At 45.8% G+C, this 18,817-nt stretch overlaps 1 protein-coding gene across 1 annotated transcript in view; it reads right to left on the bottom strand.

Annotated features, from left to right (window-relative positions):
• LOC134439520 (uncharacterized) overlaps nucleotides 1-15,729 on the bottom strand; it is a 28,545-nt gene extending 12,816 nt beyond the window's left edge. The window contains exon 1 of the mRNA XM_063189416.1: nucleotides 15,525-15,729. Within this exon, the coding sequence (XP_063045486.1) occupies nucleotides 15,525-15,588 (64 nt within the window). The 5' untranslated portion in view covers nucleotides 15,589-15,729. The remainder of the gene's footprint in view (nucleotides 1-15,524) is intronic.
• Nucleotides 15,730-18,817: the final 3,088 nt, after the last annotated feature.

Raw genomic sequence — 18,817 nt, 5'->3', positions numbered from 1 at the left:
GTATCCAGACCCTTCTTGACAGGAGGCTGCCCCCTATAATTCTTTTAAATTATTTTTTGAAAGAGAAGCAGAAAGAAACTCCAGTGCTTTAGATTTCCAGTAGGTGACTTGCTGAAAGGGAGCACTCTTATTGGATAAGCTTCACAGTCCCAGAATTACTTTCAAGCTCACGTTTTGATCATTTGAAATGGCAATGGTCTGACTTGCTAGTTTTTATCCATTAACTTTCCCCGTTGCATATAATACAAATGAACATCGTGACGGTAGGCTTCCCGAACGGCAGATGGATTGCGCACTATTTGTGTTCTTAAGATAGAATACCCATGTAGATAATGGATTAAACAGTTCATTTGAATAAATCTTTTTAGCATAATGTTTGTTCTGTATTAGTCTATGGGGAGTCTCGGTCAACGCTAGCAAGAGGGCATCACTTTCCTCTCCAAAACGTTTTCCAAAAGGAGTCAATCATTCAAAAACAAGCCCTGGGAAACTGCTTTTGCCATCTGCAACATTTGTGAGGGGCATTACAATGAATGCGGCGTAACATCGCTGATTCAACTTCGCTGACATAAAACTTTTTTTTTTCAGAAAAAGCCTTGCGCAGATGTCATGGCATCTGGGCCAGTCAAACAATGGGGATGTCAATAGTCAGCAGCATTTGTCGCGATTGTGTTTTTGGTCTTTTTTGTTTTTTTTTAGTTTGCTTTAATGTGTTGTTGCCTTGCTAATAGGCACCCTTCATACACACTCACACACACACACACACACCCCCCACACACACATCACCACAACACAAAACAACACACACACACCACACAAACACACACCACACAAAAAAATCAATACGGTGTCGTGCCTATTAAACAGTTCTACTCAGTCGGTATTGGCTACAAACCAGCGCAAGAGAGAAATCAGTTGATTATTAGATGACCCCACTCCATCTCTTCTCATGCATAATCACATTCACATACTTCCAGTCTACTGTTTCAGCGTTGTGCAGTATCAGACCCTTCCCCCAAAAAAAAACAAAGATTTAAAAAAATCTCTTTAAGTCTTATAATGTCTGTTATATGTTTGAATCTTTATGTATTGATCCCGAACGCATGCCACAATTACATGTGCAGGAATACTAGCGTGGGCACACAAATGCAATGAAAATCCTTGACCGTAGACTTTGATGCAAGAGTGTGCTTCAGAGGCTGAGATATTTAGGTTTTAATAGGCAGCGGTCACCTTTTCCCAAAACGGACTGAGGTACTCAGCAGGTGATTTTTGCAGGTGCCTACAGTTTAAGTGGGTTCAGTTAAAAAGCCTTTAATATGATGGGCTGACACATTGTGAACAAGAGTCTTCTTCAGAGCCTTAGGGTTAGGGTTATATCTGATCATTCCTGTTGCCTCTCTGTCACAGCCCCGGTACATGGAGGGAGGAAGTCACTCGTCCCCGCTCGGGCTGCTCTCTACCGCCATCCATCATCCCATCTCTCTGGCCGGTCCGAGTGCAGCACCCCAACCAAAGGGCCAGCCGACAGGTACCAATAATCACTTTTGGTTACCTTATGGAAGCCGGCGTCAAGTAATGACATAACATAAACTGTAATAATAGCATCAAAACAGTGTCATGGCAGTCATGAACGAGTCATAAACATGATGTCAATGTCATAAATGTTTTAATGTTTAATGGTAACATTACAACAACAATAGGCCAGCCCAGAGAGCAGAGAGAGGAAAAGAGAAAGAAGTTAAGGACAGAAAGCAAAACACCGCAAAACAAAGACAGAGCAGAGATATGCAAGGCAATGTGTTGGCAATGCAATTTATTGAGTTTGTTGGCAGATTTTAAGACATGACAAGTAGCTAGGTTCTCTCTGAGCCGATCTGAGTGAGGGACCCCCACCTCAGTGCAGGCCCCCCCAGGCCGGAGTTGGTCAGTGACAGTTCACCTCAACACCTCATCCCTCCCTCAAGTGTGCCAAAAACCCTGTTCGAAGTCCTGACACCAGTTGAATGATTAACTTGGTCTACCGCCTGTCTTGAGTCTTGGGTTTTGACTTTATAATCCCAGCAATGAGCCTCTTCTCCTGAGAACTCTGCAGGCAGCAGTTGTATGTGTCCTCATAACAGATGTTGAATGACCTGTGCTGCATGCTGTGGTAACTCCTCAACGGAGCTCCCATATTGCTCTACTCAACCTGCCTACTCCCCTTATTCTCTCTGATCTACCTTTCTCACTGTCCCTCTGTCCCTCTCTGGATCTGTCTGTCTGTCTGTCTGTCTGTCTGAGAATCAGTATCATGTCTGCAGCCATCCTGCTGTTTCAATCCTCACCACAACGATACTCCATCAAACCAAGATATCCCAAACCCCGCCCACCCAATGCAAAAACAACGTGCCAAAGTCAGGTCTCCTAAGGGGGCGTCCCCCCCCCCCCATCATCTTCTCTCTCCGTTGCATTTGGTGGCAGCAACATGGATTGTGCACTATCGCCATCTAAGGGGCTGAGGGATCCCCAGGTGCAGCGCTCAGGAATTGCCTTGGATCCAAGGATTCATTTCCCCAACATGTACACTAGGGAGGTAATTTTTTCCCAAACTCGTTGGTACTATGGGCGTTCACCGACGTGAAATGGCCCCGGAAATAAATCAAGATGATGTAATCTGATCACTTAAAGAATCTTTAGCTCACCACTGTGGTTGGCTGTACCTGATGACGTGTGGGTGAGTTCAACCTATGAATTTCTCTCTTCTATCTCTCCTCTCTCCTCCTCTCTCTCTCTCCTTCTCTCTCATCCCCTCTCTCCTCTCTCTCTCTCTTTCTCTCTCCATCTTCCTCTTCTCTTCTCTCTCTCTCTCTCTCTCTTTCTCTCTCCCTCTCTCCCCCTCAATCAAAATATAAACCAATTGAGAGGGTAAATTACCTTACATAACATCCTCTGTAGAGCAACATACAGTATTTTTTGAACTGGCCTCTCTTTTATGGTCCTCGCCACCTCTCTATTTGTAACTCTCTCTACCCTCTCTATCAAAATGTTTGCAATACCCACAGTAACCTCACCCAGACTTCTAAGCCATCTATTATTGAACCGTTGAAAATATACATTTAAACAAGCGGGTAAACTGAGTGTTAAATGTCAACATCTTTCACTGTCTCTCTTTCTTCTCTTTTTCTCATTCCCTTCTCATCCTCCCTCCCCATCCCAACCCCACCCAGCTCGCTCTGCACCGATCCAGCTCGCTTTCTCTATCTCTATCCAATCCTCTCTCTTTTTCTCTATAAAGCATCAAACTCTCTTTCTAAAAGGTGGAAGGGCGCGGTGCTTGTGTTGACCCTGGTTCAAGCCTGGGCCTGACTCGAACCCAATCCTACCCATTCATATCCCCCACTCATTTCTTGCACTCTCTTCAACTGCCCCTTGTACATGGGTGGGCTAAATATTGTTTCTCCTGACTGGCCCCGAAACTAGCTGCGCGAAAATCAACCTTGACATTGTTTGGAAAATGCGTCGGTCAAAAAATTAGCGTCACGTGTGTTGGCTTATTTGCCAGTGTCTTGCCCCTCCTCACAACCACGTGTGATCAAACCAAATCGATATCTATACTTATCATAAATAAATGCAAACGATTAACAAAGAATAAATACAATTCAGCCTCTATTCTCTTCTTTCTCTATCCCTACTCAGTATATCTCTCTCTCCATCTTGTCTTCCCCGCTCCTCTCAGTGGCAGTTCTCTTCTCGGAGCTGCCCCCTCGCCGCCCCCACCCTGCCCCCTGCCCGCCTCCCAGCGGCCTAGCATCAGCGTGCTCGACCGAGGGGGGCCACGAGGTGGAGGTGCGCGCGAAGTCCCAGAAGAAGAAGAAGAGGAGCAGCATGATTTTCATCCAGAGAGAAGGCCGGATGCCATCGTTACCACCCGGGGACTGCGGATACGCTGGGGACCCCTCAGGGTTGGACAAAATATTGGAAACACCTGTCATTTTAAACTGGGAAAGATCTTCATGGCTCAAGTGGCGCAGCCGTTGGCAATCTTAGTAAATTGCAACATTGCACCCAGTAAGGTGAGTGTTAAGCTGCAGTAGCAGGGAGAGCCCAGTTTTGCTCAAAATTTGGGTGCACACACAACATTCGGGGCAATCAGAGTTCAAAAATGACAATTCTTGGGCACAGCACGTGGAACTCTTGACAGAGCCAGCACGTCCTTTGTGATGTGTCAGAGCCACAGTAGCCTTAGTGCAATGTTGCCATCACCTACCTCAAGAATGATGAACACATCCAACAGGATATTTGGATGCAAACTGCGTCTAAAATGTAGTGTTTCCAAGTCTTTTGTACCCAATTCTGTATACACCACCCCTTGGCAAGAGGAGCGAACTTTGCCAATATGCCTGGATTGGCATTAGTGTGCAGAAGTGAAGCGAACTATTTGGCCAGGTTACGAAAATGAGGAGCGAACTTTGACTGACGGCAGCCAACAAGTCAAGAACACGTTTCCCCCAATCGATTGATTTGCCATACGACCTGTCAGAGTGGAAAACTCTCTTTGCGTCGCTTGTGTTACCGCCCCCCCAGTGTTGTCTGTGTACCCCAAGTACGCAGGGTGGTACGTAATAGAGGGAGGTAAAGTCGGCGACGTCACAGCGCACCATGTATCACTATGACCGGTGTGCTTTGACGTTATCCCATGTGCGGTACGCACGGTTGTGGGCGCGCGTAAACAAACAACCCAGCAATGTCAAATTGGTGATGTTGGGGTTTAATAAAGAACAATAGGACCTGTCGACTAGCTTTGTTTGTCGAAAACGTTTGTGTTGTTGCTGGATGTTCAAATAATAAAGCCAACGAGCCGTGGATTGAAGCATGGAAGGTGTTTATTTAGGCTAGCCCGATGTATTTGTAGCATGTAAGTCAATGAGCATTCAGCTTGTTTTCACCCTACGGGCATAAGCAAATTTTAAGAGCCAAAGAACGGATGGAGTGCATGAGTATGTCGTGGGCCCCCACAGAGTATTGGGTCTGAAATAAGACGACAGAATATAAGACCCATTTTTCAGAACAAAAGTCCTGTTTCTTGGCCAGTTACCGTATGTGATACCTGGGTGGAGAGGTGTTCATGGCGATGTCCAGGGAGGGCAGAATATGCTGCTAACGCCACTGAGTATGTTCACAGCTGAAAGGCAGAGTTGTCTAGCAACTACGCTGACCTATCCGCATAAATGCCAATAGACGGGTCATGTACATGCAAACTTCTTCAGCTATAAATATGAAAAGACAGCCACTAATTTTCTATTAATCTGGCTGAGCCAATCATTATTGTAGTACCTTGTATGACAAAAGTATTTCTAATCGAGAGACGACACTAGTGTTCAGTTGGTTCACGTGCCTTTGCTAATCAGTCATTGTTTACATGAAAAAGGCTAAATTGTTCTCAGACATCTCTACTCTCTCTCTCTCTACTCTCTCTCTCCCTCTCTCTCTNTCTCTCTCTCTCCTCGTTCTCCCAAATTCCCAAACACAACTGGTCTAAACTGGGTCTCTTTGGCCCTTAGCGTCAAAGAAAGAAGATTTTGAGTTCCGCAGTGCACCAACCTGTTGGAGCCAAAACCAGGGGGTGGGTCTTCCGCGGCCAAACTCAGGTCAATGCCACCATCACAGTACGCACTCTTGGCTGACAGTCATCTACATTATAACATATATAAACTATTACTTAACATAATCATGTTAATATAACCAATAACTTGTATATCAGGAAAATAGATCTGAAAATAACATGCATCACCACCATGTGAGCCTAAACTGTGGGATCAAAATTTTGTGGTTTTAACGTACTAACAATTACCTTGTCGATTTGCTACTGCTGATTTTCTTTTGCCAAAGTAAGAAAATACCTTCCAAAAAATCATATGTAGGTTTCAATGCCCTAATGTTACTTTCGAGGCGTGCAGATACGCTTGTGCCTGCAGGGATTGACGAAAGACTTACAGAGATTACACTCACTGTTTTCCTCCTCGCACCGGCACTGTCACAGCAGTCTAGAGGAAATGAAGCTATTCCAACTCTTTTCTCTCCACATATCATGTAGCGAAAATGACATCATGACACACACACACACACACACACACAACCACACACACACACACACACACCCCCACACACACACAACACACACACAAACACACCAACCTATGCTACACTCATTAAAAACTATCCTAGAGAGTCTCCCATTTCTTCAGACTGAAAACCTAACACCACACACACACACAACTTGAACGTGCAAAACACAACAACACACACACACCACACCTACACAACAAACTGAAATCTCTTGTTCCTCCCAGGCCTGTCTCTGTCCGTTGCCTCTGGGGCGATGACGGGGACTCTGCCCCGCTCCAAAAAGGGACGGCACAAAGAGCATGTCCATCTGTCTAATCACGGCCGAACAGAAACCACGGACAGGCGCCCCAAAGGCGTCATCAAACCTCCTGTTCAAAAGCAGGTGAGACTTTCACCAGGTCGACATAGGCTTTGCGGTAAAGAAAGAAAATGTAAGGATTTCTGGCCGATGATTGGACGGCTAAGGCACCATACCCTTAAGCAAGTGTTTCCCAACCAGGGGGCCACGTGTACCATTAGGGGTACGCGGAACACATCAGGGGTTACGTGGAGAAATGTAATAATAACATATACGTACATGGGATTGTAACCCTTTGGATAGCAGACTAGTATCGCGCACGCGTTAAGGGGGTACTCTTCTATGACACATGGTTAGGGGTAATCAGGACAAAAGGTCGTGGACACTCTGCCTTAAGCACGCCCGGGTTGATCGACCCCAGGTCATTTCCCGTTCATCCCATAGCCTCTCCCAAACATTTTGACTTCTCTACCATCCAATCAATTCATAAGAATCACGGCCACAAAACGTAGTTAAAAAAAACAAAAAAAGAACTTACATGAACTGTGCTGAATGAATTGTATTGGATCCAATACTGCACTGTATCCAATGCATGTATGAAACTTTGCTCCAGTAACGAAGGGACCGCACACCCGGCCTCCGACAAGTGCTGAGCACTGCTCAGCTACGATTCGATTCCATTGTTTTCTAGAACCACGCACACTGGCGCCGATGTCCACGGACATTCGCCGTGTCAGATAGCAATTAGAGACAAGTTCTATTTTGTCGGCGCCAGCATTGACTGTTATCAATGCAAATGTTAGGTGAACGGGTTTGGTGGTCCGAATCGGTCGGAAGCAACAGTGCGCCGCAGTGCTGCGGAGCCAGTGTCGGCCGGCCTACGGTTTGCTGGGCTCCGACCTCGTATCCACCTGCGCAGCTCCAGCGGGTGCCGCAGTAGGAATCTTTTGGGGATACCGTTCTAAAGTACGCACAAAGGCAGCAGCCATGGAACCTCATAGGGGTGCCGGTTTGAATCCAGTTTACCTCCTCTATAGTCCATGCCTGATACAAGTGTCCTGGAATCAGACACCACCTCCCCCCCCCCAAGACTTCCGTACTGTCACGTCACCAATCCTTCCCCCTAACATACCTGTTTGTCCCTGTGCCCCCTCGTCCCCGTGGGCAGCCCTGTGTTGGTGGCCCTCCCCCCGCACTGACTTTCCTCCCCCACAGCCTTGTTTGGTGCTCCTGGCTCCTTTCTCCCTTTGCTTTGTCACTTGTTCCTCTGTGTGTGTGGTGGTGGCGGGGATATTCGGCTCTCCGTTGCTCCCCTTTCCAGTCATTTCTCTCTCCCCCAACCCCCCGGACATTTCTGGTCTTAAAAACAACCCAACACTGTGTGTTTGCGTGTGTGGTGTGTGTTGTGTGTCTGGTGTGTCCTGTGTCCTGTGTCCCCTGTGTCTGTGTCCTGTGTTGGGCTTGTGTGTGTGTACACGCGCTCGCGCCTCCCCGCGCTGAAACGCCGGCCATCCTCCCCCCGGCTGCCCACTGCCCCGCCCCCTCTACCGCCCGCTTACGCCTCTTGACCCTTGTCCTTTCCGCCTCCAGCTTTTTCCTTTCTTTGCTTTTTTTCGCCTCAGCTCAGCCCCGCTGTGTTGTTACTGAGTACCCGTTCAGAGACTGCTCTCTTCGCATTCCACTCCCCTCTACTCCAGCGGACACGGTTGCCTGCAGTGTGCCTCGATGTGGCGCTGTCGTGTCTAGTCTGCTGGTTGGCATGGGTCCCCGTTCTCTTGCGTCTTTTTGTCAGCTATTTCCCCAGAGCTTTTCCCTTCCACCCCCTCCTGTTGTCATTGAACCACCTGAAATTCTGTTGCTCTCTGTATTTGATGCCCTGTTGGGTTGCTTACTTACTGACCTCCCCAAGAATTTGCACTGAGCGCACCCAATTCCGTCCATTCAAGAAATCTTCCTTTTTAACTAAGCTAAAAGCTTGTTTGGATTGTCTTCTGTGAGTACTGGGAGCGTTCTGCGTCTCAGCCAACCCGCCCCTACATACCGTTTCACTTCCCCACACCCCGCGCCTGTCGTTCACCTGTCTTCGTCCCCCTCAAGCTTGCCTTATTTTACAATGTTAATATGTCCTCGGGAAGTGTGATTACTGTATCGGTACGGCAACGTGGTTTGGATACAGTGTGCCCAAGGTGTTCAGGACCATCAGACCTTGTTCTTCGTGGTACGGGTTTGAGTTGTTGCCAGCCTTCAGATGGTGGGGTTAAACTTCGTCAAACAAAAGCCCACGAGTTTCCGCAGTCCGGATATAGACTGCTACAGATCCATTATGCCATTCAAGTCCTTGTCAATCGGGGTCCCATTCAATGTTTATGTTCTCCAGACGTGATGTTAGGTAGTTCCCCATCCACGCTAAGGGAAGACCTACTCTTCTTGATCCAGTTAACACAGACAGCCCCCCCCCCGCCCTTGCGCTGGAACTGTCGTTACTGAAAGCCACAGACAGAAGTTTCATCCACTGCACAGCTCCGTTATATATGACACGCACTGATGAACAGAGAAAACATTTTACAGGTGCGTACGTTTTGTTTTTAAGGTACACTTATATGGTTTTAGTTATGTGTCTAGCGTAGTTTCCAAACTCTGCTGCTTCACATATGTTACTTTTTGCACGAATAACCTCGCCCACCATCAAATTCTACAGAAATGGGAGTGGGCACAAGCTTACTTTCATACCTGAAAAAGGGGAATAGTCTCTGTCGCCATTTGAATGTCAGAAAAGACATTTTAGCTGCACCACTTACTGTAGTCATTCTAAGTAAACTGTAGTTTTCTTTTAGTAAATCTAATGGAAAGACCGGCTCCTTTGTGCAGTAGGACGCCGTTCAATGACCAGCATAGTTGCTAGTATCTACTCGAAACCTTCACCATGCACTTTAAAGTCAGAATACTGTAGTTGAGCTCACGTCAGTTACTGTAAGAATCTGTAAAATGCGAGATTGGATTGATGGTCAATTGCAATCTTTAAATATTTCACCTTGAAACTGTACTTCGTCAACCTACCTACAATCTATCCCAGACATTTGTTTTACCCAGTCACGTCGTTTCCCCGACCCACCCCCCCACACACCCCACCCAACACACGTAACCTCTTATGCTGACTACCCCCTAACTGTTTTGCCTAACAGTGTTATCGTAATTGCCTTTTCTGGGCGTGACAATTGCAATTTCTTCTGTTATAACTCCTTTTTGGGTATTCCACCTATGCTTGTCTTTTACCATTTCATCGCATGGTTGATTCTTCTGGTTCCGCAGGTCTTCCTCCCTACCTTTTTTTTTTCTTCACTTTTTTCTACTCTTCCTTCTTCTCCTTCTTCCTCGTGGTCCATGTGAGAATGGGAGTGATGTGTGTGTGTACCCTAGGTGTTGGGGTGTGAGGGGGTTTGTGTGTTCTTCCCCCGTTTTCCATTCTCTTCATTTGTGTGGTGCGCGCAGGGAAACTTCACCCCCCCCTTTTTCCGTTGGTGGACGGGCCACGCTGATGTAACCAGGCCGGAGAGCACCACGAAGATTGACCCAGCAGACTTTTTTTTCTTATTTTGCCCTTTTTCTATTCTTGACCTTTATTTACCCTTCCCCCTCTCAAAACTCCCATTTAACCTTCCCTTCTCGTTACCTTACAGACGAGACAACAGACGAGACACAGCGGACGAGACAAAGACGACGAACTTAACTGTTGTATTTTCCTTTACACCAAACCCCCGCACGAACTTCCCCCACTTCTTTTTTAGCCCCCCGCCCCCCCGACCAACAAGAGACCCTGTCGACCTCCTGCACTCCCGTGTGAGGACAGCTTCCTTTTCTGGAACCAAACATGAACCCATACGAGGACTTCTCCTCCTTTACCTCTCACCCATTTTTTGTACTATGGGATACCACACCCTCCTTAATCCCGTGACGGGTCAACAGAGACCATCCTTATTTAGGGTATTGATCCAACCCCAGTTATATATATCCACCCCCCCAGTCACACTTTTGCTTACCTCTTTTTTTCACCACACTTTTCACACTTTTTCTTCTTCACCACTTTACATTCTTATTTATTTACTTCACACCTTCTTCTACATCTGGTGGACCCATGTCGATTTTTTTTGTTTTTTTATATCTATCCATCCGCACCCAGTACTCCCTCGTATCTTACCTTCCCCTTCCTACTACATTCCCATTCCCTACCCATCAATTTCACTAACCACAAAACCATCGGAATACATACTCAAAACAAGCAAGAAACTCCGTGAACTCCCATATACTTGTGCATTAAATGCAGATAGAAAGACAAGATATTGCGTTGTAATTACGACCCGGCACTGTTTAACCGTTTTCTAATCAGCTTTAAAGTATTAGGTGTGTGGTGTAGGGAAGGCTGTCCTGTGTCTGGTGTCGTGTGGATCTGATCTGTGGTTTATTCCGCGAGCTTGCCCGCTCTCTAGGTCGTCATTCAGTCTGACGTGTATGGCCCGTCGCGCATATGGAATGAGTCAGATCCGCGTACCCGTACAGAACAAAGTAAATTGATAATGACCTATCACTCTTTCACCTTATCTGGAGAGGATCAAGCTCACCCCTTACTGGCCTCTGCTCGTGGCGTGTCCCTCCCCACGCTGACGCGTCGGTGGCTCTGTCTGTCTGCTGCCGTCTGTTGTTGTACTTATAAATATGGAAGAGAACATCTACACATCACAGATATCTGGTATGAGCTCGGCCGAGCTCTAACGGGGTGGGGTAAGGGCTGTCAGTCCCTCCAGTCGCCACTGCGTGGCCTCACATCTGTACCCGGTCCCATGATCTGCTCCCTTCTGCTCAGACTGAAATTGCAGGTGGGTATTGTTGCTGACATCATTCTGCAGGACTCTGACTGTCCATTCAAGGCCTCCTCCATAAAAATCACCATCTCGTACTTTTTTAGCTCCGTGCATAAACACGTGACCCTGATACACTGCGGGCCGGTGAGCAAACGTCACCACACTGTGCATTCCAGATAGGAGATAAGTGCCTCTCACTCATGTACCGCTTTGTGCCTTCCACAGTAGTGCTTATAAAGATCGCTGGGACACCACCTGTCAGGAGGCTCTGAGAAATGGCAGATAGTCCGGCACATTAGAATATATATACCTTGAGACGGATATATTCTCACATTACGCAAAATGGTGCTTTGGTTTGTTTTTGCCTTTATTTGTTTTTTTAAACAGTTGCTATGGGCTTTGGGAAGGGACCAGTCAGTAAGTGGAAGAGAGAGATGGTAGCAGGGTTGGAACAGGGACCCTCAGGCTGGAGTCAATCCTGGCTCAACCTACAGGCCAAGCGAAAACCTGTTATGGCATGGGGCGGACACGAGCTGTCTTGATGTCGCCCATGGCTGCCAACACAGCAACTCGCCCATGTTTTTTTGTCTTCTACACCTCACCGTCAACCAAACTACTGCGTGAGTTTGTTTACATTTAATCAATAGAAATGTAAAATTACTGTGGATCCGATTATTTGGTTAAAAGAAAGTGTGTAATCTCTCCCTATTTGCGCACAGATTGTACGTCACAACTCTTCCATCACGATATCAGGCCTCTATTTTATTGGTATTTTGCTTAGTTACCTAAAGGTATATGTGTAGTATGTATGGAATGTACTAAATCGTGCTTTGTTATACTTTTTTTATCAGTTACAATTGAGTGTATTATTCTATTGGATATCATTATCGTATTAAGATGTTTTATTATGGCATATACGCTATTCCAAATCGGAAAAGAAGATGATTATTACTCACTGAAAGCGTTTAAATGGGGGACTGTCCTTTGCACACTGTGTATCGGCTTCCTGACGTGTGTACAAACATGTATATAGTTCAAGCTCCAGTGGGTGTAAGTATCCACGCTTCCAAATGCAACCTAGCCTTATTCATGTCCAGTTCACGCTCCCACGGTGGTCTCCCATCACGAATTGTTGTTGGAGGGTGGCCTGCAGTGGATGAACCCGTTAGCTTGGGCTAGGTCTCCATATCTCACCCTATTCCCCCCCCCCCCCCCACCCTGGTGAGTGGGTTTCAACAGTGATTTGCCGATTAGCAGATTACGCAATCTTTCTTGGCGCTGTATAAACAGCAAATCGGTACATCAGGATATACACGGATAGTGGGTTGGTCTACATTATGTACACGTAGACGTTCATGTACCTAGAGCCACCTCTGCTGTGCGCTTGTAGGAGCTGCATTGTTTAGAGTCCTTAATGTGGACTGGCATGAGGAAAGAATCTTTTCTTAGTCTTTCTGTCTTCTGCCTTTAAGATGCCATCATTATAGACTTTTTTTCACCTATACACACATGCACACCATGCCACAAAATATTCTCGCTCTGCGGGCTGTTGTGATTGGAACTTCTTGACGCTTCTGCAGGATTTACAAACACCACATCACCACCATCCCATCTGAGCTGGTGCTTTAGCCCAGGGTTTTACCTAACCCCCCCCGAAGACGTTGGTTTTTTTAGGTACACATATTTATTTGTGCGGCATTCAGTCGGCAGTTTTGGAGATGGCCCTGGATGTGGGGAAATGTGGACCACTCTTCCTTTTTGTTGACTTATAACGGTGTGGACCAAGCTCCGCAGATGAAGTAAGTAATAGGTGTGGAAAAAAAGGAAAGTCCGTCCGTCTTTGGTCCGTCTGCCTGTCCCCCCACCTATTTATGGAAATTGTGCTTGGCAAGATCAATGCTCACATTTGTCTTTTTCGCCTCACCTCAGCCTGCTCCGTTGGGACGTGCCATTATTATACAGGGCTGGACTGGGACCAATTAAAGGCCCGGGTATTACTGTGCGGCCATCTCTGGATTGTGGGTTGGTCCCTTACATACTGTAAGCCCTGCCGTGGCTGAATCGGCTGGGCACTCAACTGCTACATCGACGGCCCGGGTTCCATTCCAGCCCGAGGTCATTTGCCTGCTAATTTCCTGTCACTCTGCACTGTCTCTGTCATAATAAAGGCATAAAAAGCCCTCCAAAAATATGTAAGAAAAGATAAGGTACAAAAAACAACAACAGTATCACCCGTGAGATATTGTTGCCACCAGTCCCAGTTTTCCCTGATTGTCCCAGTTTTTAATGGTCTGTCAGCGGTTGTGGGAAAAATAATACACACTGAATGAGAGAGCCACTGCTGACGAGCCAAAGGATTGATTATTAATGAAATGTCTAGGTATATTATCACCCAGAGGTGGCAACTCTACCCTGAGGACGTCATGCCGGCCCACCGGGAACTGCCCTGTATGCCAGATGGAGTGGTCCAAGCCTATTATTCTATTCCTATTGGAGGCAGGGGAGAGAGGAGCGGTTCGCTCCGGTGTTTCTGCCCAGAGACAGGAAGCCAGAGGCAGCTAGGCCTGGCCCGCACAGGAAGGAAACACCCGCCTAGCCGCAGCAGCCTCACTGGGAATTCCCGGACACTTAATGCTGCGCACTGTTGTAAATCCTAATTATGTGTGTGTGTAGTGCAGTGCAGGGCTGTTTACAGCTTTGGCCGGGACTGTGACAAAGCCATCTAAACGGCCCCCTCACTCAATGCCCCACCGCCCTCAATTATATCCCCCCCTCTCTCCTGGGGCCTGGGACAACATACCCCTTTATCGCGCCCCCCTGTTGACTTTCCTGTGTGTGAGTATGTGTGTGTGCGGGGGGAGGGGGGTGGGGTTGTTCACCATATATACCTGAGTCTTACACATTGACTTTACATTGAATGCCTTTCCATTGTTTATATGGGAGTGCCTGTTTAGGTCAGCGGTATTAATCGCGGACACTTATTGCAGGCTGTTGTAATTATCCTAAGTGTGTATGTGTGTGAGTGTGTGTGTGTGCACGTGCGTGCGTGCGTGCGGTGTGGTGTGTGGGATGGTGTGATGCGAGGGGTGGAGTGTGGTGGGTGTGTGTGTGTGTGTGTGTGTGTGTGTGTGTGTGTGTGTGTGTGTGTGTGTGTGTGTGTGTGTGTGTGTGTGTGAGTGTGTGTGTGTGTGTGTGTGTTTGTGTTGTGTGGGGGTAGTATGGGTGGGTGGGTGTGTGTGTCAGTGTGTATTACGGGGGTGGGTGGGGTTATGTGTGAGCGTGAGTGCGTTAATCATATAGACCTGTGCGATACACATTCAACGCCCTTCTATTGTATATGTGGGTGTGCCTGGGAGTTAGATATTACTCTTGGCTTCAGAAATTAAATTTAATTGCAGGCACTGAATCAGAAATTGCTAAGTAAAACCACTGACACATACATGTATTTCATCCAACTATTTCTACACATCCATGTAAATTGTCACAGGTAGATCAGCTGGATGGTGACATCACCAATGTTAAGAAAACAAGCAACCGGTGCTCTGTTAAAATAGGCATCTTTATCAAAGTGAACTACCTGTAGCCTTTTAACCCATTTTGTCCTAAGCCCTTTTTGGGAAAGGGTGTCCTTTACCTGTTAAATCCTAAATATCTCAGTCTCCGAAGCACAGACAAAAAAGCTGCATATAAAAGCTAGGACCCTCATGTTGCCTTAGAATGTGTTCATTCAGCTCGAACTTACCCACATTTTTTTTATAAAACAGCTCAAATCTCAAGAACCTGAATGCAGCGTATATGTGTCTCCAGGACAAAATGGGTTAACATAGCTCTATCCCAAATCCAAGCCCTAATCCTGTTTGACCCTGACCCCGATAACAGCAGCACAGAGAGAATACATAGGAGGGATTCCCACGTGCACACACACACACACACAGCAGTCAAAGCTATTCATCCTGTCAAGGCTGACGAGACAACCCAAACTATCAGACCTTTATCCCACTGTGCATATGAACACATGAACATTATGAACACATCAAAGTTCAAACCCAAACTCTGCCCCCGTAGTAGCTCTAGATTGTCATTGCATACACACAGTACAAATTTTTCTGTAAACGTATCCATAGAGTGTATATTGTACCATTACAAACTTAGAGTAGTAGTAGAGTTACTGTGATCCCTTGGGAGAAATTAGGGTGTAACATAGCCTACAATATATACGTATACGTTACTAACATAAAGTAGGTATTGAAGTGTATATTTACCATCTTGTGCCTCTGATGAGAGCAGTAAGAGTGAGAAGGTGATGGAGTACGCACACAGGAGCATCTCGAAGTCCGATTGCGCTGGACTGGACACTTGAAGTATCTGACTTGGTCCCAGCAATGTCCCTTAACAAAAGTCCTTGGGTGCTCCCTCCGTGCTCCCTCCTGTCTCCTCTGTGTCTCTCACCAACTTTCTCTCCCTCTCTCACACACTCTGCCAGTCTCTCTCTCTCTCTCTCTCTCTCTCTCTCTCTCTCTCTCTCTCTCTCTCTCTCTCTGATTGCAGGGATCTATGCATTGTGCTGCCGTTTGGGTGGTCCCCGGGAGGAAGGAAAAGGCAGTGGTGGGACGTTCGCCGAGATGAAGCACCATCGCAGTCAGCGTGTCTCTTTTTCCTCGTCCCTCAGAAGTGTCCTCCTTGCAGAAAAAAAGGGCGACACCTCATCACAGGTCAACAGTGAACACACACACACACGAACAAAAACACATGAGTCATCACGTCCTGTCACAGCCAGCGATGATGTGTTTTCGTCCAGTGAGAACGCAGGACCCATGACCGCTGGGCTCTGCTGGGCCAATGACAATAGCCCTGGAGACTTGTGCCAACCTATACAGGAAGTAACACTGTGCACCGTGCTGCTTACACCGCAGAGGCTGGGATGGGTGATATGATTCATGACTATATATAGATCATGATGTCAGCTATGGGGTTCAGAGGCAGTGTGAACCGTTCTATACTGAGGGCATTTAGAAGTGTTACTTCAACACTAAAGGCAACACTAGGCACGTTTTTGAGCAACACCTTTGGGCAACGGTACTTTAAGATTTCATTTGGACAGTTTATTACTACAAGACTTTTATCAGGAGAACTCCTTGCTTTGTTCATTATCACCTTTAGAAAATAGGGCCATCTAAAAGAACTTAAAGTTGAATTGTTGAATTCTCTAAGCACTGTGAAATTTACTAAGCAGAGAGATTCATAGTGTCTAAAAAGCATCCACAAATATACAGTAGAATAATACAAAAATAAAAATTCATCTATGGTGTAAAAGTTATGGAAAGTTTGAGGAGGCTGTTGAAATCAATATCTCATAACAGTGCTTAGATCAGGGATGTCTTCAGTTCACACAAGGAAGAGCGCGACACTGCCTCTTCACAGTTCAGCACTTTTTTCTTTTCTCTTTGGTGCTGACGTTTCGGCACTTAGGCCTTCATCAGAGTAAGGGATGTCGATAGTAGGTCAGGGATGTCGAACTCAAGCCCACAGTAGATTTGAGTTTGACACCCTGGGCTTGTCTTACATGTGGAAATGTTGCAAACTCAGAAACCCATAAGGTAGTTCTGCTTTGCAGAGTATGTAAGCACACTTTCATTTTGTTTCACCTGTCCTTAAAACACCTTTAGTAGGATTATGAATTATCCATGTTGTCTTATATGATTATCAGGCATTCCCTTGTGTGCCTTTCTTTAAGCAATTGGCCTCAACCCCAAAATGTCTGCTTTGTTTGCTGTTTGGCGTATGATCCTTGTTGAAACAAATCCCCATTGCTGAAAACTTGTCCTTAAAGTGATACTGTCCCATTTTTGGAAATAGGGTTTTACCGTTCTATACTTTCAACCGTTCTCTGGGTATGGCAGTGCAAATTTTACCTCCAAGCTAGCAGTTAACATGGAGTCCTATGAGACCAGTTAGCCGCCAGCTGGTCTCATAGGACTCAATGTTAACTGCTAGCATGGAGGTAAAATTTGCACTGCCGTACCCAGAGAACGGTTGAAACTAGAGGAAAACGGTAAAACCCTACTATTTAACTCAAGGGGAGGTGTAAAATAAGCTTATTTCCAAAAATGGGACAGTATCACTTAAAACGTTTTTAGAGGGAGTGCAGTTTTTCCATATTATCTTATCCTACAAACATCTGATGTTCCCTTTTGTGTACTTTACATATGGGGTCTGGCTTGGCTTCTACCTAAAAAGCCTTTATTTGCGTAGTGTTTTTGCGTAGTGTTTGGCATATGGTCCTTGTTGAAACAACTAACCTTTGCTCAGAATCACTATGGAAAGCTAAATTGACTCTAATGCGGTACATCAATTGGGAAGCGCATATGGTTAATTGCTTCTGTCTATGGGACATGAATGATAATAGCCAATGAACGATGATAGCCAATGGACGATGATAGCCAAGCAGATTATTTTTGTGTTTTTAAAAAGAAACCCACAGACTGCAACCAATGCCTAGCCAATTTGGTTGCCAATTTTCTTTCTATTTGTCCCAACTTGTTCCATTCCATCAACCAAAGCGCAGGCTGTATTCCTGAGTACCTGTATCTACGTCATCTTGAATCAATGTATGAAATGAATACCACTATACACTGTGCCTCCATCTCCTAACATCACCTTACAATCATATAATGTGTAATGATTTCTGTGAGAGTTTCTCACATTCAGATCATCTTCATGTTTTGTGATTTCAGGAGCAACTTTAACAGGTCTTTAACGGTTTGAAAAGCGAAATAGAACATACAGTAGTCTATAAATTGTGTCTAAAAAGACACTTGTATAGCTCGTCTCTGTACGCTCCCTGTATAGCACACACACATACACACACACACACGCACACACACACATGTACACACACACTGTACACTGGCTGACAAGATAAATAAAAAATAGAGATGCTTTATGTCCTTCAAAAGGCACAAACACTTTCTGGTTATCACACTATTGACTGCTGCATCTATTTGTATAGGCCTATGAAGAGTCCACTTGAAGTAGGCTACATTAATGATTTTATAGCACTCTGACATGTGCAGAATGTAACATCACATTTATATTTCATTATAGTATGTGTACATATTATATACATCAGGCCAATATTATATTTACATTTCAAGTATTAAATAGGCCTACAGTACATGCATCCAAACTAACCTTTCAGACACTGATGAAACATAAGACTGAACATACTGTATAATAAATCAGCTCTATTACAATACATCTGCGTTTACTTTAACATGAGATTGTGTTTGTACCTTCCCGGGTACCTGGGACAATGACCACTTCACCAAGGAACCAAGCTCATTGGCATGACAGAACACACCTACAAACCTAGTGATGCTCACCCCATCATCACAGAGCACTGTAAATACTCATGTGAAGCTGTCGTTTTCATTTTAGCCACTGTGTGGCAGTGTTGGACTGAGTCATTGATGTCATGGACTCTCCCATGTCTGACCGGTCACATTCAGTCCTGAACTACTTGAAATATAAATAAATACAGGTAATTTGTAATACT

This window comes from Engraulis encrasicolus, chromosome 23, assembly GCF_034702125.1.
Source record: "Engraulis encrasicolus isolate BLACKSEA-1 chromosome 23, IST_EnEncr_1.0, whole genome shotgun sequence".
Taxonomy (NCBI): Eukaryota; Metazoa; Chordata; class Actinopteri; order Clupeiformes; family Engraulidae; genus Engraulis; species Engraulis encrasicolus.
The sequence above is the reverse complement of the archived record's forward strand: the minus strand, read 5'-3'. Positions and strand labels throughout refer to the sequence as shown.